At 30.3% G+C, this 25925-nt stretch overlaps 6 protein-coding genes across 14 annotated transcripts; 2 read left to right on the top strand and 4 right to left on the bottom strand.

The window, feature by feature from the left end:
* The first annotated feature begins 188 nt into the window (after positions 1–188).
* Positions 189–3668, top strand: LOC127061911 (1,4-alpha-glucan-branching enzyme). The gene is made up of 10 exons (XM_050989416.1): positions 189–405; positions 502–671; positions 828–1075; positions 1149–1358; positions 1437–1744; positions 1822–2022; positions 2178–2530; positions 2811–2995; positions 3067–3355; positions 3439–3668. Exons 1-10 carry the CDS (start codon positions 293–295, stop codon positions 3444–3446), a joined length of 2085 nt encoding a protein of 694 aa, XP_050845373.1. The 5' UTR covers positions 189–292; the 3' UTR covers positions 3447–3668.
* On the bottom strand, positions 3667–4905 carry LOC127061915 (mitochondrial import inner membrane translocase subunit Tim29). The gene is made up of 3 exons (XM_050989423.1): positions 4320–4905; positions 4133–4234; positions 3667–4068 (listed from the first exon to the last, which is right to left on the bottom strand). Exons 1-3 carry the CDS (start codon positions 4462–4464, stop codon positions 3683–3685), a joined length of 633 nt encoding a protein of 210 aa, XP_050845380.1. The 5' UTR covers positions 4465–4905; the 3' UTR covers positions 3667–3682.
* Positions 4906–5572: 667 nt separating this feature from the next.
* Positions 5573–7081, bottom strand: LOC127061914 (dr1-associated corepressor). 2 transcript variants are annotated; one of them, XM_050989421.1, is made up of 5 exons: positions 6890–7081; positions 6567–6639; positions 6356–6449; positions 6075–6254; positions 5573–6005 (listed from the first exon to the last, which is right to left on the bottom strand). In XM_050989421.1, exons 1-5 carry the CDS (start codon positions 6929–6931, stop codon positions 5708–5710), a joined length of 687 nt encoding a protein of 228 aa, XP_050845378.1. In that variant the 5' UTR covers positions 6932–7081; the 3' UTR covers positions 5573–5707. The 2 variants fall into 2 exon arrangements, with proteins under 2 accessions (XP_050845378.1, XP_050845379.1); XM_050989422.1 differs by having other exon boundaries at positions 6567–6667; positions 6890–7066.
* A 385-nt stretch (positions 7082–7466) lies between these two features.
* On the top strand, positions 7467–9008 carry LOC127061913 (translin-associated protein X). Its single transcript, XM_050989420.1, has 2 exons — positions 7467–7811; positions 8014–9008. Exons 1-2 carry the CDS (start codon positions 7793–7795, stop codon positions 8880–8882), a joined length of 888 nt encoding a protein of 295 aa, XP_050845377.1. The 5' UTR covers positions 7467–7792; the 3' UTR covers positions 8883–9008.
* Positions 9009–9242: 234 nt separating this feature from the next.
* LOC127061912 (aprataxin and PNK-like factor) lies at positions 9243–11700 on the bottom strand. 3 transcript variants are annotated; one of them, XM_050989419.1, is made up of 6 exons: positions 11532–11700; positions 10808–10882; positions 10421–10603; positions 10109–10308; positions 9715–10017; positions 9243–9633 (listed from the first exon to the last, which is right to left on the bottom strand). In XM_050989419.1, the coding sequence occupies exons 1-6, from the start codon at positions 11628–11630 to the stop codon at positions 9285–9287; spliced, it is 1209 nt and encodes a 402-aa protein (XP_050845376.1). In that variant the 5' UTR covers positions 11631–11700; the 3' UTR covers positions 9243–9284. The 3 variants fall into 3 exon arrangements, with proteins under 3 accessions (XP_050845376.1, XP_050845375.1, XP_050845374.1); XM_050989418.1 differs by lacking the exon at positions 11532–11700 and adding an exon at positions 10977–11202 and having other exon boundaries at positions 10421–10597; XM_050989417.1 differs by lacking the exon at positions 11532–11700 and adding an exon at positions 10977–11201.
* Positions 11701–14562: 2862 nt separating this feature from the next.
* On the bottom strand, positions 14563–22472 carry LOC127062011 (WD repeat-containing protein 20). Of its 6 annotated transcripts, none has more exons than XR_007781045.1 (5): positions 21390–22469; positions 20390–20572; positions 18450–19841; positions 16526–16682; positions 14563–16246 (listed from the first exon to the last, which is right to left on the bottom strand). XR_007781045.1 is itself a non-coding variant. In XM_050989561.1 (4 exons), the coding sequence occupies exons 1-4, from the start codon at positions 21657–21659 to the stop codon at positions 16180–16182; spliced, it is 1908 nt and encodes a 635-aa protein (XP_050845518.1). In that variant the 5' UTR covers positions 21660–22472; the 3' UTR covers positions 14563–16179. The 6 variants fall into 6 exon arrangements, 4 of the variants coding, with proteins under 4 accessions (XP_050845518.1, XP_050845517.1, XP_050845516.1 ...); XR_007781047.1 differs by having other exon boundaries at positions 14563–16242; XM_050989561.1 differs by lacking the exon at positions 16526–16682 and having other exon boundaries at positions 14563–16242; positions 21390–22472.
* Between the last annotated feature and the right edge of the window lie 3453 nt (positions 22473–25925).

Raw genomic sequence — 25925 nt, 5'->3', positions numbered from 1 at the left:
GTGTCAACATATTTATAACGACCAATAGGGAATAGTTATTATAGCGGGTTTTTCAAATATCTTTCGTCAAATCAACGCTTCATGAATGACTCAATTAATGAAGAAAAGTTACAGAAATATTGAGAAGATGTCACTGTAATCGCGTTTTCTTATTGGTCGTCTTATAGCTTATATATCAGCTGTATATGCACTCCGGGTTCACCTTGGCACGTCATTCACGCCCGCTTACGCGCGGGTTCTGTGAGGGTATTTTAATTTAAGTGAATTGTATCTGCCGCATGAATTTCTTAAAATGGGAGGAAAATGGTCAAGTATGGACCCTCTGCAAGTAGAGGTTCCAGAATTACAAGCCTTTCTAGAAAGAGATCCATATTTGAAACCTTATGAAAAGGATATACGCCGGAGGTATCTTTATAAATTTAATCGTATTTTCGATCTATCTTTCAGTTGCTTTTATCTCCTTTATTTTATATAATATATATGTTATTTCATTATTTTTAGATATGCTTTATTTAAAGATTATATAGAAAAAATAGAAGCGGGAGATGGTAATTTAAAGAACTTTTCAACGGCTTACAATATATACGGAATACACATTAATAAGGATAATAGTGTAACAGCAAGAGAATGGGCACCTGGGGCTCAAGAATTATTTTTAACAGGAGATTTTAGTAAGTAATTTATCTTCGTTTCTAAATTTTCTAAATTTATATATATATATATATGTGTGTGTATGTGTGTGTATATAGATATAGATATAGATATAGATATAGATATATTTTTTATCTATACTATCCTTAATTAACATCAACTTTTCTATTTTAAAGATGGTTGGGATAAAACTAAAACGCCATACAAAAAACTGGAGTATGGGAAATGGGAATTACATTTACCTCCAAATCCAGATGGAAGCTCACCATTAAAACATCTTTCTGAAGTTAAAATTATTGTTAAGGATCATAATAATGAATTATTGGAAAGGCTTAGTCCTTGGGCCACGTATGTAACTCAGCCAGCAGATCGAAGTGAAGGCACAACATTTAAACAACGTATTTGGCATCCCAATCCTGAAAATGTTAGATTTACAGATAGAATATGTATTGTAATTAAAATATATTGTATTTATATATATTCTACTTTTTCTATAGGTTTACAAATTTCATCACCCGAAACCAAAGAAACCGGAAAGTCTTAGAATATATGAATGTCATGTTGGTATTGCTACACAGGAATTACGAGTTGGTACATATCTAGAATTCGCTAAGAAGACAATTCCACGTATAGTAAAACAAGGCTATAATGCTATACAATTAATGGCTATTATGGAACATGCTTATTACGCCAGTTTTGGATATCAAGTAGCTATACATCTTCTTCTCCATTTAATTTAAATATTTATATATTTCTATACAGCTTTTCGCATTAAAATTAATTAGGTGACTTCATTTTATGCGGCTTCATCTCGATATGGTACACCAGAGGAATTAAAAGAATTGGTAGATGAAGCTCATGCTCATGGTCTTTATGTATTATTAGATATGGTGCATTCGCATGCTTCAAAAAATACTTTAGATGGGTTAAACATGTTTGATGGTACAGACAGTTGTTTCTTTCATACTGGTGGTCGTGGACAACATCCACTTTGGGATAGTAGATTATTTAATTATGCAGAATATGAAGTACTACGCTTTTTACTTTCTAATTTACGTTGGTACATAAGCGAATATGGTTTTGATGGATTTAGGTCAGAAAAATTGATTTTGTTTCATTATACATGTTAATTACATGATGTCAAATATTTATGACTTACAATTAACACAGATTTGATGGAGTCACATCAATGCTATATCACTCAAGAGGTTTTGGGCAAGGTTTCAGTGGCCATTATGATGAATATTATAGTTTGAACGTTGATGTTGAGGGTGTGGTTTACTTAATGTTAGCTAATCATATGTTACATGATATATATCCTGAAATTGCTACAATAGCTGAAGATGTTAGTGGAATGCCAGGTGTATGCAGGTATTAACTCAAATAAAATTGGATATTTACACTATATTATTATATGTTCTTCGCATAAATAAGAAGTTAATGAAAGTAAATGATAAAGAAAGTCTACTATTTATAAGCATGACTATAATAATGTATTAAAGATATATTTATACATAATTTTTAAGACCAGTCGCTGAAGGTGGTGTTGGATTTGATTATCGACTAGGAATGGCTATACCTGACAAATGGATTAAATTACTAAAAGAAACCAAAGACGAAGATTGGAATGTAGGAGACATATGTTGGACATTAAGTAACCGCAGATGGATGGAAAAGACAGTTGCATACTGTGAATCTCACGATCAAGCTCTTGTAGGTGATAAAACAATAGCATTTTGGCTCATGGATAAAGAAATGTATACACACATGAGTTCATTGAGTCCACCAAGTAACATTATTAATCGTGGTATAGCTCTTCATAACATGATCATGCTTATCACGCATTCTTTGGGTGGAGAAGCTTATCTAAATTTCATGGGTGAGAGTTCTTCTGATAAGTGCTTCGTATAATTATCTTTACAAAGTAGGTTCTTTATAACATAATTTACATTTTCATTTTTCATCTTTATTCTTATTATAGCATATATATCACAAAAAAATGCTTATAATTAATTTATTTTTTTTTAATAAAATACTAAAATTTTTAATTTAATTTAATTTAATTTAATTTAATTTAATTTAATTTAATGTATAAATACAATTAATAATTTCATTTACTATTTCATTTACTATTTAAAAATTAATTCATTTGCACATAGGAAATGAATTTGGACATCCAGAATGGCTAGATTTTCCTCGAGCTGGTAATGCAGATAGTTATCATTACGCAAGAAGACAATGGAATTTAGTGGATGACGAATTATTGAAATACAAGTTTATGAATAATTGGGATCGTGATGTGAATAATTTAGAAGAAAAATATGGATGGTTACATGCTAATCCTGTATGTGTTATAAAATTCTCTTGTTATAAAAATTTGTTTTAAAAAATAACAAATATTTGTAATGATTTCAGGGATATGTTAGTTGGAAGCACGAAGATGATAAATTGATAGTTTTTGATCGTGCTGGACTTACATTTGTTTTCAATTTTCATCCCACAAAGTCTTTTGCTGATTATACGATAGGAGTGAGACAGCTAGGAGCACATAAAATTGTATTATGCAGTGATAATACAGAATATGGAGGTGAAAATCGAGTTGATAATAATGTAAAACATTTTGTAAATCCTGAACCATATTCTGGTCTGCCACATAGAATGATGATATATATTCCTTGTCGTACGGCTATAGTATATGCTCAAGGTACATATAATGATAACTTATCTAACAATATATATATATATGTATATAATACTATATTATTAATAATTGTAATTTATTTGTAGAAACCTAATATGAAGTATGAAGAAAATATATTGCATGGATTACAATCCTATAAATTTCAATGATGTAGTTAACATAAAATTGTATTTTTATAAAATATTATCTTTTATTATATAATATTATTCTATGAAATAATATTCTGTAATTTATATTATATTTTATGGGAAACAGAAATAAGAAAAGAGAAATTTTTAAATCAAAATTGATTAATAAAGTTATATTTACTGTAAAAGCTAGTATATTTAATTAGTATATAACATCAAATTCTTTGGTATTTATATCATAATCGATCATTTTTCTGTCTAATATCCACCATCTATCTAAAAATCCTATATCTATTATTCTTTCATAAAAATTTAAATAGCGTGGTTTTAAATAAGGACAGACAGCTTTATAAAGAGAACATTCTTTGTCATAATTATCTAACCAAATTATAGATAATATACCGATACTAAGTCTTCGTATAATACCTTCATTATAATACTTTTCTAATATTTCTACATGTTGTACCGATATTTCATTACGAATAGTTTCACCTACTTGCATTAATTTAATAGCATTTTCTAATAAATGTTCTCGAAAAGAATCTTCATCAGGGTTATGTTTATATAAATAATATGTAGATCCTAAAACTTAAATAAGAAACAAATGTTATATTTATTATATGATCAATATAAAATATATACATTAACATACCTGTACTATATATCGATGTGCGTATAGGGTGTGATTTACAGTCTTTTATAGTCTCAATAGTAACTTCTTTATAATCTATATATAAATTTTTCCAATAATTTCCTGTAAACAGCAATATAAATTCATGATTTAAAATAAAGAAACATATTGATTTAGAGAGTGATTAAAAATCATTATAAATTCTTACCCCAACGTTCTAATATAGTTCCTTTAAATTTTTCGGGCATTCCATAATTCTTTACTGTACTAATAACTTTATTAATTTTTAAGTAGAATGGATTAAAAATTAATCTAACTTTTTCACCTAATTGAATAGAACTTCGAAAATTCATGTTAAATATTATTTAAATAATACATTTAATTAAAAAATAATTTAAAATGTATTTTATCAAATATTAAACTTTTTTTAACAGATAAGTATTTTTGTATTATTTATAAAAATGTCAGATTATAGGAACACTAATTTTAGGTTATTTTCAATATTAACCTTTATTCAATCTTTGGCACATGTTATGTCCCTCTCTCTCTCTCTCTCTCATTTTCTCTCTCCCTCTCTCTTGTTCTTTCTCCCCTCTCTTTTGCTACGGTCACAGTTAACGAATAACATTATAAATGGATATTTCTTACAATGTGGAACTTATTATGAATTTTACGGATTAACGAGGAAAATAAATCTAAATATTTATTAAAGAAAATCTAAAAAATGAAACGATGAAAAAAGGATAATACAATGATTATCATATAAAATTGCTTTGTAATATTGAATTGAATAATAGATATAGTATATGGTTAATTATAAATTATTTATATAAAAATTGAGAAAAAATAGAATTCGATAATAATTTTTTTTATTAACTAGATTAATTAATTCGTAATAAAATCAGACCAACAATTTTATGTTTTATATTTAATGAATAGAGCTCTATTGAAATACATTGCATATGTTGGTAATTAATGACATTGGAATTTTATAAAATATCTTAATTGCAAAAAAGAAATAGATGAGACAATTGACTTATTTCTATTATATCTAAACATTTATTACTGTTCTTTCATTCAAAACAGACAAAGATTTTACAATATTGAATGGGAAATAAAAAATTATGATAGATGAAAATATTCCTTTTAAGTGAATATAATAGAAGCAAAAAAAAAACTAAAGAAATTGGTAAATATACGATATTAAAATGACTAACTGAAAAAAAAAAAAAATGGCAAAACAAAAACTTCGAAGAATTTTAGAAAGGAATTAATCAAACAAATTCATGAAGTGCAGCATTTTTTAAGAGATTTAAAGATCTTTTAAAAATTATTATATTAAAAAATATTTAGATTTAAATAAATAGTAAGATGAGTAAACAAGTATGTTCAAAATATTCTCAAGATGTAATTAGAGCTGAATATAAAAATGTATAACCCTACTTCAATCAGAAACCACAATCACTTGATGGACTTAACATATTATTAACAATTTAAAAATATGTATGTGACATGTGTTACGTACGTATACTTAAATTTTTTAAATATACTAAAGTTAGTATTACAGTTTATACTGTAAATTGCTAAACAAAATAACTATGTATCATAATCTTCATCGATACTGGCAGTATGAGTAAAGTTAGATATCGGATGATTTGTTGTACTTGTGTCAGAATTGCTACTTGAATTCATAGGATTGACCTCTGTATAAAAATTAGGTTGATTAATCTGAAATGATGCAGGTACAGAAATTTGGAACTCTGGAGCTTGAGGTGTAGCTTGACTGACTTTAGATATTTCGCTTGAAACACTGATATTTGAATTTGCTATTCTTCCATCATTTCTCCAGTTTTTATTTTCTGCATTTGTATCATTTGATACCAAGCTTTGAGAGCTAGAAAAAAGAATATTGTTAAAAAATTATTGAAATAAAAAAAAAGTATATTATTATAAAAGATTATACCCTTGATCTGAATAACACGCTGCAGATGGACATGTAATTGGATTAGAAACATTTATATTTATTGGGGCAGGAGTTAAAGGTGGTGTAGGAACTTCTTCGTCAGGTCCTACTACATCTGGTAAACCTTTCACTAAATCTTTAAGAAAATCAAACCGACTTTCCGATAGAATACATTGTTTCCTAGAAAGTATAAAATAACGATGCAAGTTAGTTAAAATATATAATAAAATAAATATATAATTTTATCTAATACGATATTAATAATTATTTAACTTACTTACATATGGGATGGACTTAAGGTCTTAGCATTCTTGGCACTTGTAATTTGCATAGTTTTTGTAAGTAGCGAATGTACAAATAGTTCTAATGTTCTAGGTATATACATGGTTAAGGTGAAAGTTAAAATTGTAAAAATGTATATTCATAAAAAAAAATTAAATCGCTAATATCATTAAAACATATTATAATAATATTATATATGAAAAAGGATATAGATTATAATTGGTACTGCTTGAGCAACTTTTCCTACTTCTTCGTCGGTCTGCATAATTTTTTTAATACGACCCTGAGATGCATTTTTTAGGTTAAGTTATCTGTACAATTTTGCAAGATAGCATGTAAAATTATACTCGATGGATAAATAAATTAAACATTAATCTTCGTTTCAAACATTAACTTATATCATCTAAACATTCGTGTTATTTTAATCCGTAATATAACTCTTAAATGTGTGTTTTAAGTAAAAAATAATTCTTCTATTGTTTTTATACTTTATTGTCAAACAATACCACAATATAAAAAGATTTTATACTTACCGCTGGGAAACGTGCATTATATTTTTTCTTTTTACTTGGCATTATAACTGAGAATGTTATTTATTTGACGATTTTTCACAAAACCAAAAGGAAATACACAATTGATGAAAATAATCGTTTATATATTGCTTGCACCAATCGACGCGTTCCAAACCTTGATAAGCATCTCTATTTTCGATAACTTATAAAACAATTCGTGCTCGTAATATTACCGTTTCTTCCATCGATATTATATTTATATAATATAATGTGTTCAAAAATTGTTCATTCTTAATAAATGTTTTTTATATCGAAATTTTGTAAGTATCATGCAATAATTTTCTTCCCGAAGAAAAGTTTTTCTGTTTCAATAATTTTTAAATTTAATTCAATTATTTCTATTATCAAATTTTTCAAATTTTGATCTAGTCGCTTTTGTATAGTATCAATAACGGTATTAATTTAATAAATAAATGAACTGATAATCATTTTTGTGTAAAGTACATTAATGATAATTCATATAAATGTCAAAAAACTATAATTTTAATTATCAAAATAAATATTTGACAAACTTGTTCTTGGTTCGTTCTAATTGGCTATACAAGTCGCGCCAATGGCACAGTTACTGCTTGTATGTGCTCATATGTATTTACGCATATTTAAAAATCATTAATTTGTTTATTAATTCTATCATATGTGTATATTGAAATTTTAAGAAATTCAAACATTTAATCGAATTTTTTGTTTAATCAATCCTAGTTAATCTCATAGCGAAGAATTAATTACATTATTAAAGATGTGTATATTATAAACTGTGATCAGCTAACATTGATGTTTTATTAGTAAGATAAAATTTGGCGGCACGATTCATTACTTTTTATGATTTATTCTTGAATTTATCGCAATAGAAAATTTGAAATATTTATGATGTCTCAAGGAAAAGGTATGATAAAAATATGAGTATATACATAACCTCTTTAACCTCTTTACGATGTAAACGTAAAGTTAATTTTTATAAAGTAGAATTTTTTTTTTTTCTTTTTTTAGTCAATTTTATAAAGACAGTTTATGTTATATTACTTAAAGAAAATATCTTTGTATATAGTATACTCATCAAATAATTGTTTTTATATGATTCTACGTAGCGGGTAGGAGAACTCGTGGATATCACTGTAATAAAAACAAAATCAATGTCGGAGATAAAGGAAGAGAAATTTTGGAAAGTATAGATGAGAATAATTTGGTCATACAACAGTTTCGATTATATTCCAATGAACTAGATACAAAACATGATAAATTTGAAAAACTTGTTAAACTTAGTCGAGATATTACAATAGAGAGTAAGAGAATAATATTCCTTTTACATACCCTTGACAAAGAAAGTAAACGAGAATCTGTATTGGGAGAAGCTAAGCTAAGACTTGATAATATGGGGAAAACCCTCTTTAAAAATATTGCATACGAGTTAGATGGTCAAGATATTTATCAATATCTTAAAGCATATAGAGTTGGACTTGAAGAATACATAGAAGCAGTTACATTCTTTCAATATTTACAATCTGGTTCTATGCAAGACTGGATTGAGTTAGAAAAGTCATTGATTTATCCAGATTCAGATAAATCTACATCCGCTTTGCAGAATTGTGAATCACCAACAAAAATAACAAAAATAGTAATCACTCCGAACGAATACATTATGGGTATAGCAGATTTAACTGGAGAACTTATGCGAAAGTGCATTAATAATTTAGCAACAGGAGATATAGCTAGTTGTTATCAAACTTGTAATTTTGTTAGAAATATGCACAAGGGATTTCTAGGATGTACAAGTACTTTCAATAAAGATATGGGTAAAAAACTATATACGTTAAAACAAAGTTTAACTAAAATGGAAAACGTATGCTATACAATAAAAGTAAGAGGATCTGAAATACCTAAACATATGTTGGCGGATGTTGCCATTATAGCTGCAGAGGATTACATGGGTGACGAAGACGAAGGATATCAGGTCTAATGAAAACTAACAAAAAAGTAATATAATTATAAATAACTACACACGTATTTAAATAATAATAACAATTATAACTGTGTAATATTTTATATCTATATTTACATAAAATAAACATTATTTCGATGGTAAGTGACAATATTAATTTTTTAAATTTAAACAAATAAAAACGATTCACCAAATAAAGGTATTTCTGTTGTTCTTCATAGATCTAAATAATGACAGTTTAATGTCATATCATATACCAAATTTCTAGATTGAAATGATTATAATATCACTGATAAATTTGACGTACGTAATATTCTTTCAAACTGAATTAATATATAGTAGTTATTACATAAATAAATAATTTGTCTGTACACTATATGTAGTCAACGTTTCACCATTTCCTTTATTATCTTAATCAGTTCAAGATTTAGAATCTTCAATATCACTTTCATTCCAATCACTTTCTATACTTTCTACATCTTCTACATCACTGTTGGTTTCTGAAGTGTACTCAGATGGTTCATATTCAGATTCATCAACAGATTCATCTCCTGAAGATACTTCTATCACAGATTCATTGTCACATCTTGGTGATCGTACAGGGGTTGGCGCTCGACGTTTTCGCATAGTGGAATGCTTAAATTGAGCTTTGTGTCGTAGATTTTTGCGATAGCAATGTATACCATAAGGACACTCGGGCCGTTCATCGACTTCTTCGAAATCGGGATCACCTGGATGACTGAACTGAACTTTGTGATGTGGATTCTTTCTAAAAATAGAATTTAGATATATAATAAAACAACAAAAATTTTTTATAAAAAATATAATGATATCGACAAAATCTATGTACCTATAACATTTATCCTTATAAATACATTTATTTCTTTTTGTTTCTACTTGCTCAGCACCTGATACACTTGCTTTGTTTTGTTCGAATGTTGGTGAAGAATGCACATCCTGTTGTATTAAAGTATGTGAGTCACCGCAATCACTAGAATGCATAACATGATCCTGTTTAACATTTGCTTCAACTTTCTTTGACTCCTCTTCCTGAATATTTGAATTTTCTTTAACAAGTGTAGATTCTTTAGGTAAATCTGGATTCTCTGCCATCGATATTGAATCGAGAATAGTTTGATTATTCTCTGGCGAACTATCATTCAAAGGGAACATTAATAAAACTATATTGCCTTCTATAATTAAACTTTTGCTTTCTTTACAAATATTTATAAAAAAAAAGGAACCTAGCATCCATATCCTTGGAAAATGTAGACACAATGATACTGCTCTCTTTGCTTAAGATAGGCATCTCTACTGCTATAGGTTTAGAATCTTTATTATCTTGAGATTCGTTACAACCATCGCCATGCGAAGCTATAGACTTTGGAGATGTGTCGAAACATATCTTTTTATCCATTGGTTCGAATGGTATGTCGTCTGTACACTATGCCATAAGTAATATATATCTGTGTATATTTTATCTAATTTAACCACTTACAATATCTATGAAATTTGATAGTATAAGCAAATCAAAGAAACAATCAAGAGGTAATAACCTTTCTTTTTAGTAGATGATTATGTTTTTCCACCGTTTCAGACATTGTTATAATTTTAAACCAACATTTATCTGATAACAAGGAACAAATATCTCCTGGCTTAATAGGAACAGCTGTACCTAATTTAAGAAGATGCCATCGAGACGATCCAGTAGATTTTATATAACAAGGTGAGACCTGATACTAATAACAATTTTCTAAGAAATCCTTATTATTATTAATATTATTATATATCTTGTAACAGTAAATAATAAAAATTAAATATATCATACTTTTTTTATCAATTTACTTGTGAAAGTATATTCGTTAAGTGTATTTGAAATATATTACGAGTATATTTTGGTAAATATTTGAAATTTTGGTAATATCTACGTAATTGAATCTTACCGGTGTCAAGGTCATATCACCACTTGGAGATAAATTGATTGTTACAGCATGTTTAATGGTCTGTCCATTATTTGACTATAATCATAAAACAATAGAAAACTATAAATATACTATACTAAAAAATATATGTACATATTAATAGTATTTTAATAAATAATATAAACCTAACCTATTACAAGCAGTGTTTATAGATATCAAACACTATTCCAACCTCTTCATACAAGTGAATTTATATACAACACACGCATGTATAACGTCTAAAATAAAAATAAAAAGAAAAGAAAAAATATATAAAAATAAACAGATAATAAAAAAGAATTCAGGAATACACAAAATTGTATGGTCCGTACAGCGTAGATTAATGCGTATGAACACAACGCGTGACGTAAATTGGTCAAGTGCTGCCACCATCGAAATTTAGTGAAACTAATTTTGACTATATCACGATACACTTACTATAATAATGCATTTCCACTTTTCTCTCATCATGCGTACACGTACACAACAAAATCACCAGTTTTGTAAGCAACTCGATAAAAAGTAATTATAAATAAAAATAAAAAATAATTTGATGCGATAAGAAATTACGATAATAGAACTATTTGAAAAATTGTAAAAAAAAAAAGAGAGAGAAAAAAAGATGAAAGAAAAATCGACGCAATAAAAAATATTATCAAAATATTATAATAGAAGAAATGAAAACAACATAAATTCGTGTACTCACTCCTGTAATACCATTACGACCAATAATATTATTTCCTATTTGTAAATTTGCTATTTGAAAGAGATCGTTTTCGAATCGGATTATTTGCAGTTTTCTCATCCTTATTGCCCATCGGTTTTCTTTGTTATATATAGTCGGCTTTTAATAAGCGACTAATCAATTTTTTTATACCGCAAAATAATACTACGTGACATTTTTCTTGACATTTTGTTTACTATGTGAAACAAAAAAAATACTCAATGAAGTTCTCGAAAGTTGTTTTAAGACAGCTACGAAATGCATGAATATGCGTATGTGTATGCGTATATGAGTTGAGTATGCGTATGTGTACATGTAAATGTATATTTCGTATACTACATATAGGTATAATATATATATTTTCTTCATTTCTCCTGAAAGGAAAGAGGAAAGAGATAGTAGGAAAAAAAGCAATAAGGTAAAAGATAAGGCTTTCTATGATAACAATGAAATGTTTTTCATTTATACTTACAAAGAATGTACACTTTTATAAACAAGGAGAAACACGTTGAGAGAAGTACTAAACAGTACAGATTTGATGCCCGATCTAATCGTATCGAATTTTTTAGCGTGAAAAAATGACATAGAAAAATTGGCCAAATTCAAATATTCACATTTATTAATAATACGATATATAGATAATGTAACCAGCCAGATGTGTCTTATAGATTTGTTGATCGGAACTTCATAATTGCATCGAGAAATTTTCCTATTGTGTATTTTTCGAAGCATAAAACCGCGCATTTTGTTTTAGTTTTATTTATTATTTTTCTTTCTCTTTTTCATTTCCTTTCGTGTTGTCAGGGAGTAGAATATATTCGAATAATAATTTCAAATTAATTCTGGTCATCTAGGTACATATATATAAAAATTATCATAAAATATTGCGCATCTATTTGTCAAAGATATTTTAATTACAAAGAAAAGCGTATAAAGATATTTATTAAAAAAACAAAAAAGAAAATTTTAAATAAATGTATCTTGATCGATCATTAGTCTTTGAAAAATAAAAAGTAAAATAATTAAACTGATTAATGTATATGTTCGTTTGTATGTATAACAATATCCATATATATATATATATATATATATATATATATATATATATATATATATATATATATATATATATATAGGATATCTCTAATGAAACGTCCAAATTTCATTATAAAAAACAAAAAATGTCAGGACATTTCATTGCAGACACCTTGTATATTTATATATATCATATATACATACATACATACATACATACATACATACATACATATATATATATATATATATCGTATGGATTTTGCGTTGAAATTTATTATTTTAAAATCACACGGATGATTTTAATATATTGTTGAAAAAATCATATTTAAATCGATTGAAAAAATCGATTGAAAAAAAAAACATATATATCGATAAAGCCCTATAATTTTTATTAAAGTAGGAACATTATATATATATATATATATATATATATATATACATATATATATAAATAGATATATCGCAATTTTCTTTCTAAATCAAATACAGTCTAATATCTCCCCATATAAATCTCATTTCAGGTTAGTCCTCTTCAGTCATTGCTAATCGATTGCACTCTTAAGTTTAATGTTTTGGTTTGGTCTGCGCGCGACACAATACTTTTTAAATCGTTTATCTCTCTTTGTCATTTTGGTATAATTATTGTTTCTTTTCTCTTTTTTCCCCTTATCTCGCATGTTTCTTTTTAACTCCCCCCACCCCTTTTTTTGTAGGTAATTCGTATACCTCTTATTCGTTTTTTCTCGTACGCTTATCGTGCGTACACATACGTACACATATGCACGTACATACAGCAGGCACACATATACATTCTTCTATTTCAAGAGCAATCGTCTAGCGTTAGAAAAAAAAAACGAAAACTATAACGAGAAGAATACTAATTTATTTTCTTCGCAAAGTTTAGATCTAATTGCATATATATATATATATATATATATATATATATATATATATATGTAATCATATGAATGTAAAATATGGAAGAAAAGATATTCAAATCTATTAGGTTTTGAATATATACCCCGTAGATAAAATTATATTTTGTTCCATAAAAAATGTTTGTATTTGTTTTCTTTCTCTTCGTAAATCTCTCCTCACTCATTCATTCATTCCTATTCACACGCAGCATCGAGAATTTCTATGCATGTACACATATCTGGATTGCACAAAAATTGACCTTTTTTTGAATAATTTGTAAATGACTATAGATAAAGCTTAAACGCATTTTCTACATACATGTAAAAAACGTAGAATATTTTTGGAAAAAAGAAAAAAAAAAAGGAAAAATTCTTGAATAATTCATATACACATACGTGAAAGTATAAACCATATTTTTTTTTGAATTAGAATTTGAGAAACAATATAAATTATTGCATGTAGTTGAATAAAAAATCATTCTTTCTCTCTCTCTTTCTCTCTCCTTTTGCGATATGGAATGCAATATGCATAACGCGTAATCGTTCATATATGCGAGATACACATTTGAATCCTCTGTGTGTGTTCCACGTCCCTGAAAGCAATTATGAAACTTGTTTGGTCCAGTAATATTTAAAATCTCTTGTCAATTCGCAAATAAATAATGTTAAACATCGAAGCTTAACATTTCTTTACGCGTTATAGCAAATACTTATTGGTTTAGGTACTATTTTAATCGGAAACGAAAAAAAAAAAAAAAGTATTATAACACATTTTTTTTCAGCAATTATTAACGATATTTCCTCTCTTTCTTTCTTAAATGTAAATACGCTAGAAAAAATGCCTCCCACTCTTGATAAAAGTCGACATATTGTTTTATATGTCGTCATGTTCAAGCTATAAAAAGGAATCATTGTTAACAATGCGGATAATCGCTATATGTTACTATAAATATTTTTTGTTTGTTTGTAATTATTAATTATTATTAATATTAATTATTAATATTATTATTTATTATATTACTTATTAAACATTATTATTATTATTATTATTATTTAAATTAATAAATATAACATTCGCTCTATAGAACGTTCAGTTCGAAATACTGTTTATTCTTGAAATTTTCCATACACCTATCGGTCTCTAGCATTCAGAATTTTTCTTCTCATCTTGGTACACTTCTGCACCTGAGAACTATATGGTAGCACTTATAAAAGCTATCCCCGAGTTATGAAAAATAAAACAGTAATATTGTGTCGTAGTAGCTTTTTTTAAATAATCCATATATACTTTGTATTTCCAATAAATCTTTCAGTAATAATGCTACATAGGAGTTTAAACGACAACGGATGCGAGCTCAACATAAAATAATATGTTTGAAAAATGAATGACGTTATGTAACAATTCGATGCACTTGCAATACGCGTTATGACAGAGTATAAACGTATTAAATTATTATCTTAATATCAAATCGTTAATGATAATAGGAAAGCAAAGAAAAATGTTTATTCGGTATAATATCACTGCAATAAACATTGACGCTCTATTGATCTAATTAATTTTGCATAAAAGTATTACCTGGCATGTAATATTAAGGCCATAGATGAAATAAACTTCATTATGTTGTTTCTATAACGCGTAATTCTCAACAACGTTTGTTTTTGGAATGATCGTATTATATGCAATCTATGTATGTATATCTTATAGCTCTCAGGTACAAAATTATTTTTCATGTATAATCTTTTTTTATTAACTGTACATGTATGCACGTTGCTATGCAGTAGGCATATTCCTTATAGAACTTGAAACGGAAGGAGCCTTCTCAAAAATTTTCTTGATTATCCAAATTTGTCGAAGTTATTACATTTTATTCGTTTACTTTGTCGATAAACTAATTTCAAAGAAAAACATTGAGTTAATGCAGGCATTAGATTCAAGTTCAATGTACAATATTATATCTTGTACTCGTTTATGTCAATGTATAGGAAAAGAATGTATGCCGATGTTTGACAAAGAAGATACCTAAATCAAGATATTCTATTTCAATGTAGTTTTTCAGTTTCGTCTTATTTACACATTATTCTGACTGATTACAATAACTTTCTATTCGATTCTTTTTTATTCTTCTTAAATATATATTTTCAAACTGTACTGCAGTATATCTTCAATGAACGGTAAAAGTACAAACGTTCTCACAGACACGGAACTTTCTTCTTATTGAAAGAGTTCTCTCGATAGAAACTCTTATAGATAAATAAACTTCTATTGGTGGAATGACACAACGGTATAAGTCTGCAGTATAAGACACGAAATATGCATACATATATACATGTATACACAGTTTGATTCTTCCATTTTCCAATTAATATGTTCTTATAAAGGTTTTTATCAATATAAATTTGATGTTAATCATTTGTCTTACGAGTAAAGGAGATAAAGAAAATGAGAAATAATGCACGACTTTTAGCATACTAAATGAAGAGGAGGTGCATCAAGCCGTATAACGATTTTCTCTATGATCATTGAACTATACTAGAATAATTTTCACTTGGCCACACGTAATACAAATGACGATAATGAGTGTGTGGTTGTAATTCTGGAAATTGCAATGTATAAGACGATGGGACGTATTCGTCATGATGATTTGATACTACATTTGTATCAGACTGTGGCTATACTATAGTACCTCCACCTTCTGCTGGACTGACAACGTGTAGGGCATTACCAACCTGTCCAATGCCTGGCTGGAATAAAGCAAAGCATAGATTATTTAAAAACGTATTGTTACATTCTAAAATTGTTTCGATAAATTAAGCTAACTATCTCCTATTCTAATAAATGAATTGGTGCAACAATAGCATCGAAAAAGGTTTTCAAAGCTCAAGTTTGTAAAATATAAGATGCCTCGTATAGGCACATTGAAATAAATTCTAAGCTTATACTATGCTCTATTTATCATCATATTATGCTCTATGATCTAATTAAGCAATAAACGAATGAAAGAAATGATAAGTCATACGTACCATGCGATAACTCAGGGAAGTCTCATCCATGATTCTCTTGCATCAGCCAAAGCATTGGTACAGAACATTAATCTTTCCGATCAAAGTAAAAAATTAATGCCCCACCGGCTTTAAGAAACAAGCGCAAGCATCTTCCGATTAAATTATAAGACTGTCACTATAAAAAAAGCAACGCACTCTATATGAAATTTATTTTCAAAAACTGTGACTGGTTAAATATTTGTAAAAAGATGAGTGAGCACAGGGTACTTTCAAGACACAAATGCCGTGTGCAAAGTATCAGGAAACTTAATTTGCTACATAATTCATAAATTCATAAATTTAACATTCCTATAGCAATAATGTGATCATGCGAGATATAAGAATGCAAAGATAAGGAGAATCGTAAGCGAACGCCCTTTTATTTCTTTCTTTTTGTTTCTTCACGAAACAAAAGTTTCCTGTATAACTTTTGCATTGCACTTGGTAACAAAATTCAAGCAGGAAGCAAGCAGCAATTTTTCATTCAACTTTTTTGCTTTATTGTACAACAAGAAGGCAATTCATTGTTTTCAACAAAGGATTAAATGTCACATTATCATAGTTTGGGACAATAGTTCAGCTAAATAATTCGTTGGTTCTCTATGATTGGCTAAGCTAAGCTAATAACAAACATTTTATAGAAGAAAAAGAAGGGTTTAAGGGGCCTGCCCTGTTACTAGACCTCATAGAGCGCAAATAGCGTTATGCATCTCGACGATGCAAATTAAACATAAATATATTTTATTTATAATTCATCTAATGCAATTTTGCTTCGATATTCATTTTGAATATATTTTGACCAGACGATCATTAGGCACAGATATAAATGGAGGTCCATACTATGAATGAACAGACCTTGATGATATGCAAAATCTACTTTGTATTATGTTACCATTCGTAACATCCAACTTTGTATGAATATAGAAAGAAGTAGTTACCGTTAGTATGAAATTTAAATTACATAACTTCATTGTTTCCTTATAGTAAATATATTACTGCATGAATAAATCTGGGCATAGCTACTAACGTGATTGCTAACATTCTCATTCTCATTCTCATTCTCATTATCGTTATCATTAACATTATCATTTTCATACTCTCATTACTAATTTAATGACGATTACACGTATTGCAAGCAATTAAAAATATCGGATATCGTTTTAAAGCTTGGAAGCAAAAATTTAAATATAACTTTTCACATTATAAAACCAACAACACAAAAAATATATAATATCAAAGAACTCTATTCTTTTTGACAATGCTTCTTCTTCTTCTTCTTCTTCAAAATTTTCCAACTTAATATTTATCGACATAAAAATTTGTTGTTCACTCATAGTAATATTCGCCTCTATGTTTCTGTAATTCATATATACGTACGTATAATACAGATTTAGAGAAAATATTAATTTTTTAATGCTTCCTCTAATGGCACCTTCTAACACTTATTAACTACAGTGAACGAGGTGCGGTAAATAATTGGCCTAAACACGCAATCCCATCTATTTACGCGTATGTCATATACAAAGAACACGGAAACGTGAAAATGTTGACCTATGACCTTCAACTATAACATTACTCTCTTGGAATCAATTCTATATTTACATTGAATTTTATAGATCTCTCCCCTGCTTTAACAATCCTCTTAGTGAGACTGGTGGATAAGACGAAATAAAGTATTAGGGATCTTTAATGGTTCTTTCAAGGTAAAGAACCTAAAATTATTTCTATTTACATAGAAATTGACATATCGATAATTAATAAATTCTACTTTATGGAGTTATCTCAACAATTGGGAACAAGTTACACATCAGAGATCGTTAGATCGCAAGGAATTGATATTGGTGTAAGGGATACTATGATGGTGTGGCCTGTGCAGAGTGTTGTTTATGGTAAGAGGACCTACCATGTGACCCGGTCTTGCCCATGTATATACGTATCCATCTTGACACGCAGTTACGAAGCAATCTTTCCTAAACACTAATTCAGTCAATCTCTCATGCGCCAGCTTTTTGCACACCAAGGGCTGAAGGACTGGGCACTCGTCGAACCTTGGACAATAGGCAGTTCCTATTAATCTCATTGGATCGTCCATCACCGAACTGACCTTCTTATTTGCACCTACTAAACTTGCACCGACACTGTTCATATTACTACTCGCATTCGAGTTGGTGCTCGTTTTTTCGCCACTATTGTTTTGCACGATCGTGCTATTAGATGCACCACTACCTCTCATAGTGAGGCTAAAGTTCCTCTTGTGATTATCACCCTTACGTTCACCAAAACCAAGACCTGCTAGCCTCTGTGTCAACGAATTTACAGTAGACACTGCTGTGTTGGTACTCGCGCTATTGTTACTACTTTCATTATTACCACTCACGTTTTCCTTATAATTTATATTATTTGTATTATTGAGTTTAGAATTGTTCAAATGATGATTAGCCATTGAGCCGTTACCGCTATTGTGTGTCCCCGACGAAGAGAAGGTAGTAGAACCTGCGGCGGAAGGTCTCTGCTTAGGACATACCGGCTGCCTTAATATATCTTCCGTGATGTCCCACAAACACAATTGGGTGTCTTGCGATACGCTACCAAGCCTGTAACACGTACCACCTGGCACTCTCAGTTCTGACCCACTAGAGTTCCTATTAGAATGAACTCCTTGCGAAGTTGTCGACAAACGATTTGACTTTTCATGAAAATGATTATGGTTATTATGAGGCATCGTTTCATCATCCGATCCGCTAAAGTCAGGGTCTTGATCTCCGTACGACGTGGTATATGGATCAAACGCAACAACGCTCACCCAACTATGATGACCTTGTCCGCGGGCTACCACTCGTTTTTCATGAAAGCTCCAGATCGTTACAAGATCGTCTTCTCCTCCAACAACCACGTACCTCCCGTCCGGCGACCAACATACGCACAAAAATCCACCAAAGTAACTTCTAGCGGATCCTAAAAGTTCCATTTTATTATATTGGAATACTCGAAGAAATCCATCTTGAGAAACAACTGCCAAATTTGAGCCGCAAGGGCTGAAGGCAAATTCATTTATGCAACATCCCTCTGCACCTATCACCCATCTGTATAGAGGGTTCCTGGTAGATTTTGCCTTACAAACGTATACGGCGTAACCATCGCCAGACATAAACGATTGATAGTGAGGAGCTGTCGTTCCGCAAATAAGTTCCTCATTATACAGATATAGCTGACCAGAACTATGAGAGACCAAGAACAGATTATTTGAACCAGGAACCCATTTTATGCAAGTTACCTTACTTTTGTCTATAAGTCTCTGAAACAGAAATTATTACATATTTATAACGATTATTCATATAAATTATTAAGATAGAATAGACTCTTTCTTAGTAACATATCATTTTTATCTTTAGATCATTTACATGATCATATTATTTGTTTATAAGAAAAATGAGATAATATCAGCAAAAGAAATGCAAGCAAAGTATTCTATATTTGTGTACAGTTATTACAGCAGGACAACGTAACATTACATAATAATGCCTATCAAGCTTAATTATTTAATTGGATTCTAATCGCATCGATACAGAGCAACTCGGATCATTTCATGAAATAATTTTAGCTATGATCATCCACATCGGCACATCGAAAAATTTTATAAACCGCTCGACTGTTATTAATTCTCCCATTTATTATAGAGATATCTTTTAGCTAATGGTAAACGAAGTAAAAGAAATGCTCAGAATTAAAGCAAACGAAACATTCATAATTGCTGATTTATCAAAATTTTCTTATAATAACGTATTAATTTGTACGATCTAATGTAATAAAAAATATTTCAAATTGAGAAGAAACAATACATACATCTTCGTTATACAATTTACTGAATTCTTGTTTTATAGGGTCTATCAATTGTATTTGTCCTGTAGAAAATCCTACTAATAACGGTGCACTATCTGCCGTCGCCGTAGTTTGATTAAAATTGTGGCAAGTCGGATTAGTTCCTTTGTATGTTTTCTTTTCCACGGGATTGTTCAAATCCACAGCCTGAAACATTGAACTTTGCATCAATTTACTTTGAGCTTATCAGGAGACAATGTCAAACAACAGAATATAAAAACATTTCTTCTATAAACGATTAATTCGACGACTTTATCAGAAGGAATATGAAAGAGTTCAAGATTCATAGACATAACTCTGTACTTCAAACACGAAAAACAACATAAATTGCAGATGAAATCTACTTAGACATATATTTGTCTCGGTTAGGTCTTGCATCAGGCTGGAAAAAAATAAGAAAATGAAAAATTGACAACGATAGATAAGTGATCTGGCAAATAGGAATTATATTATAAAAAAGGCGATTAACAAAGCGATATTAAAGATTAAACATTGAAATTCTTAAGGCACGGAGACTTCGAGTAAATTGGTTTGTTCGGATCGACAAAAGAGGATGCGGCTGCGGCGGTGGAGGAGGAGGAGGAGGAGGAGGAGGAGGAGGAGGAGGAGGAGAGGAGGAGGAGGAGGAGAAGGAAGAGGAGGAGGAGAAGGAGGAGGAGGAGAAGGAGGAGAAGGAGAAGGAGGAGGAAATGCGAAAGTACATAAGAAGATTAACATACGAGAAATAAAAATAAAAAAAGACAAAAAAGAACGAAGAACGAAATAGCCTGGAAGGAGAAGGTACGAGCGTTGACGAGAGACGCAAAAATGGAGCCGATTCCGCGACTCTCGTGCCAAATAGACTTTTTCGAGGTTAGGTCGGAACGGTCACTTGTCTTGTTTGGTCCTCGACGAGAAAAATGATCGGGTGTTGAAGCAGGATGATAAACAGGATAAAATCAATGTGGCAATGGGAACGGCTTACCTTTTTGACACCACGATAAACGTAGACATAGAGCTCCTTTCCGAAATTAAAACACATTCGGTCGTCGTGCTCTTGCGTACCCGAGGGATTCGAAGAGTCTGGCAAAGTGACGAAGGATACCCTGACGGACGCACTCCCTTGGCTGTTGGTGTAGCCGACCCTGTTCGGCCTCGAGTATTCCGACAAGGTCATCAGCTTGTACGTTCCTTCCCGCGTGGCGAATTGTGTTTTCAAGACCTCCTTCCCTCCTCCATCCAGCTGCACAGCCATCTTACCACCAACGGTACGACGGAGGAGCTCATCAGACACAGGGAAGAAGCGTTCCTCGGTTTTTCTTGCCTTGGTCCCACGCGACGTCCAGCGACGTCCGTCGCGACGGTCTCCCTCTCCTTCCTTCTATACTTGCTTATCCACTCCCCTTCGCACCTCTCCTCTCTCCTTATATTCTTTACTCCTTATTCTTGCTACAGATAGCACACCTCCTGTATTCGGGGTGTCAGCCCCGTCGACACTGTGGACACGTTTTTCGAAGCTCCTCTATCACGCACTCTCTCTCTCTCTCTCTTTCTCTTTCTCTGTCTTTCTCTCTCTCTCTCTCTCTCTCTCTCTCTCTTTCTTCCTCTCTCTCTCTCTCTTCCTCTCTCTCTCTCTCTATCTATCTATCTCTATCCCTATCTCTATCTCTATCTCTATCTCTATCTCTATCTCTCTTCCTCTCTCTTTTTCTTTCTCTTTCTCTTCCCTTCCTTCTTTTTTGAAAATCCGTCTCTTGAATACACGACTCGCCGGTTGGAGCCTGCTTCTATGTACATATATGAACACTGCACTAAGGGCGCTCCAGCTACGACTTTTCTACGACGACGACGACGACGGCGACGGCGACGGCGACGACGACGACGACGACGACACCATACATAACTGCCTCTCTGCGTTTACGAGCCGCAGCTCGCACTTCAACCCCGTATCAAAACGACCAAGTGCCACCGAGCTAACCTCCCGAATATTTATTTATCTTTATCGTCAATATTTTTTATTTTCTTCGATATGAAAGATATAAGATTCTTCATTGAGAAAAGAATATTATACATAAAGGGGAAAAAGAATGAAAAAAAAGATACAATTGTTATTTCACCTTTGAAAACTTTGATAAATAAACGATATTGCGTAGCGGCGCTACCTCCGAGAATCTAGCCACTATCCGCTCGTCTACTATCCACAATATTTCGTTTCTCGTGTCAAAGCTTTCATTCATAAAATCAGCATCGTCCTTTCGCGCTACGGGTACTTATATGTACTTTCACGAAAAATGATCATTTTCAAGAGATCATCGTCTTATGACGATTGTTAACTCTTTGTGGACCGAACTCCGATACGTTTTATTTTGGACTTTTTCTTACTTTAACGAATGCTTATTATTTTCCTTTAAAATTATTTTTCGAGTCATAAAACATAATATATATATATATATGTATTGACACGTATCTATGATATATGTAGATAGATAGCATCGTTTTTAAGATAAACTCTCTTCTTACTTGTATCAATCTTTCTTCGAGCAATTATACGAATGTATGTGCGTAAACATTTTATTACGACAGAGTAGAAATTGTTGTACAAATGTGTGTGTGTGTGTGTGTGTGTATATATATATATATATATATATATATATATATATATATATCTATATATATAATTATGTACATACATGTATATTATGAAAGAAAGGAGAGAAGGAGAGAGAAAAAGCAAGCACATTATTTCCTTTCAATAATGATTGTACCAATAAATTATGACAATTTTCCTTAAAGATTTTATCTATATCTCAGATTAATCTATAATCGCACATTACGAAAGCGATTCCATTGCATCAGCAACAGCATTGTCGTCATCTTCTTTGGCAGCTGTCGAACATTAAAAGAAGATAGATAGAGAGATAGAGATAGAGATAAAGATAAAAAGAGAGAGAGAGAGGTAGACAGACAAACAGAAACAGAGACAGAGACAGAGAGAGAGAGAGAGAGAGAGAGAGAAAGAGAGAAACGATAAATGATCGTCAGTTTAGGAGCGTATCTTCTCGTACAGTTACCATTTATTATCGTTTCCATGACTTTCACTGATTCTAAATCATTCGCAACCCGTTTTATACGTTACTGGTGGCGCCTTGATAATATTAAATGCGCGCGCAACAACTTCGTTCGTTCGTTCGTTCGTTCGTTTCGAGACCGAGAGCTTTTCAGCCCTGTCAGGAAGCGGATATTTTGTAAACAAACGATACCGAAGGATTAATTAATTTTACCGTTCTTTCCTGTTTCCCCTCTTTCCTTCGCTGTAACCCCCAACCTCTCTTGCGTATTCATTAACATTCTCGCTTATCTTCTTTTCCTCTTTACATTCGCTGTTTACGTATTAATTATTACCAACCTGTTTTTCCACGTGTACTTTGAAGTATACGAACTTTTTTCTTTTCTTTTCTTTTCTTTTTTTTTTCTTTCTTCTTCCTCGTGCTATATATTGTTATTCTATATCTTTTTTTGTCTCTCTCTCTCTCTCTCTTTTTCTTTTTTTTCAATTACGACGATGTTCGTAGAAATTATTATTATTTTTTTTTTTTTTTAATAATACTAATCATCAAAAGGAAAGGATCGATTCGTTTATTTCTTATCAAGTGATTCACGATCATCGGAGAAATATACTAGATAAGCACGACAGAAGGTGGTGAAGAAATAGAGGAAAAAATGTTTGACTGCGATAATTTATCTCTCTTGTATAATACGCTCTCTCTCTCTCTCTCTTTCTCTCGATTACGCGGTCAAACTAGAACTATGCACCGAGAGAAGGCTGCCTTTAAATACAACTTCCGCTTTCTAAATGATGATCAACTTCCGTAACGGTAGTTACTCTTATTATCGATAAAAAGTCAAATGGCGGCATGGCAGGCTGGGTCTGCTTAGATGATCATTTTAATACGTTAGGGGAGATCAATAATATTTTGATCTAAAGTTCCTGATGATCGTGAATGATCTATTATACTTCGTTGATCCCAATAAATTAAAACCACCCTCCTCTCTTCACCCCTAGAAAAAATATTGAAATACAAATTAAAAAGAAAGAAAAAAATAACATTGTTACATAATTTTTATAAAAGTTAATAACAATAATAACTTCAACAACTATTATTATTATTATTATCACTACTACTACAATAGCAACAATAATAGAAACAATAATTAAATTGATAATGTAATCAATAGGATATTAATCGAAATGGTTTCGATAAAACGAATCGTTTCTAAACTCTAAACGATACGATTAGAATCACGAAAATAGTAATGCTCGTATATTATTACACAAACAAGTGTACGATATTAGTGTGAGCTCTATACACACATACACACATATATACATCTGCGTGCGTATAAATGATCATGGTCACGACACGATGCCATGAGCCATGAGAAAGAGAATAGATTAGAATGAATGTGTCTTTGTAGAAGAACGTATTAGCTAAAGCGAAAACCAAAGTGTCTTCTTATCGTGAGGCATCGAGTTTGCTGACTACTAACTTTGTCTGTTTCAGAAACGAAGATAACATTTTTTCTTTTTTTTTTTCTTTCCTTTTTTATTTTTTTCTTTTTTTGGAATATATCATAATTTTTCGAAAACGTGTTGACAATCTCTTAATTAATCTTAATTAATATTATGGCTTATATTCGATCAATCATACGATTATTAATATACATTTTCTTCCTCTTGCGTATTGTTGATCTATAAATCAAGATATAAAATTATCTTTTTTTTTTGTTTATTTTACGTCAAAAGTTCCGAATGATTCGATCATCATTCGAAAATTGAAATCTAATGTAAATATATTAACAAATTGATAAGAACTCCGTATTTCTAAATAGAACGGTGGAGATTATATCTATGTAAAATTTCCATTAGATAGTAAAAGTATATTTACTACGACGGAATACCAAACGTGTAAGTATGTGCGTTTTATTGCAATCGAGGTTAACGTGCATTAGAGAGGAGAACGCATTTTATAATCACTCTGTTTTATGATATGGAATCTAACTAGGATAAAAGAACGTCATCTCTTAGAACTAAGTTGAACCATCTAGTTGTTTTAGCAAGGATTCGAACCTTTTCATTGTTTTTTTTTTTAATTATTAGCCTGATTCTAAATCAATTGTAAACAATTTCAATGTTTAATCTTATCGATGTTTCTATCGAATATATTAAATATTTTCGAAGTTCAAATATATATATTAAAAATATATTTTGTTATTTGTAATATTTGGAACAATAAAAATATATTACGTACATACGCTCGCGCATATATACGCTCACGCTTAATGTACATACTTTGTAGAAAATAACACAGAAAAATTTCATATAGATTTATTTTTTAATAAATGTTCGTTCGTTCGTAGTATTATAAGCAATATTTCATGATAAACTTTGATCATTTATAATTTCTAAAAATTTCCAACGGTAGATACCATATATTCTAATTTCGTGCTCGGTTGAAAGATG

The sequence above is a fragment of the Vespula vulgaris genome, chromosome 2 (assembly GCF_905475345.1).
Source record: "Vespula vulgaris chromosome 2, iyVesVulg1.1, whole genome shotgun sequence".
NCBI classification, from domain to species: Eukaryota; Metazoa; Arthropoda; class Insecta; order Hymenoptera; family Vespidae; genus Vespula; species Vespula vulgaris.
The sequence above is the reverse complement of the archived record's forward strand: the minus strand, read 5'-3'. Positions and strand labels throughout refer to the sequence as shown.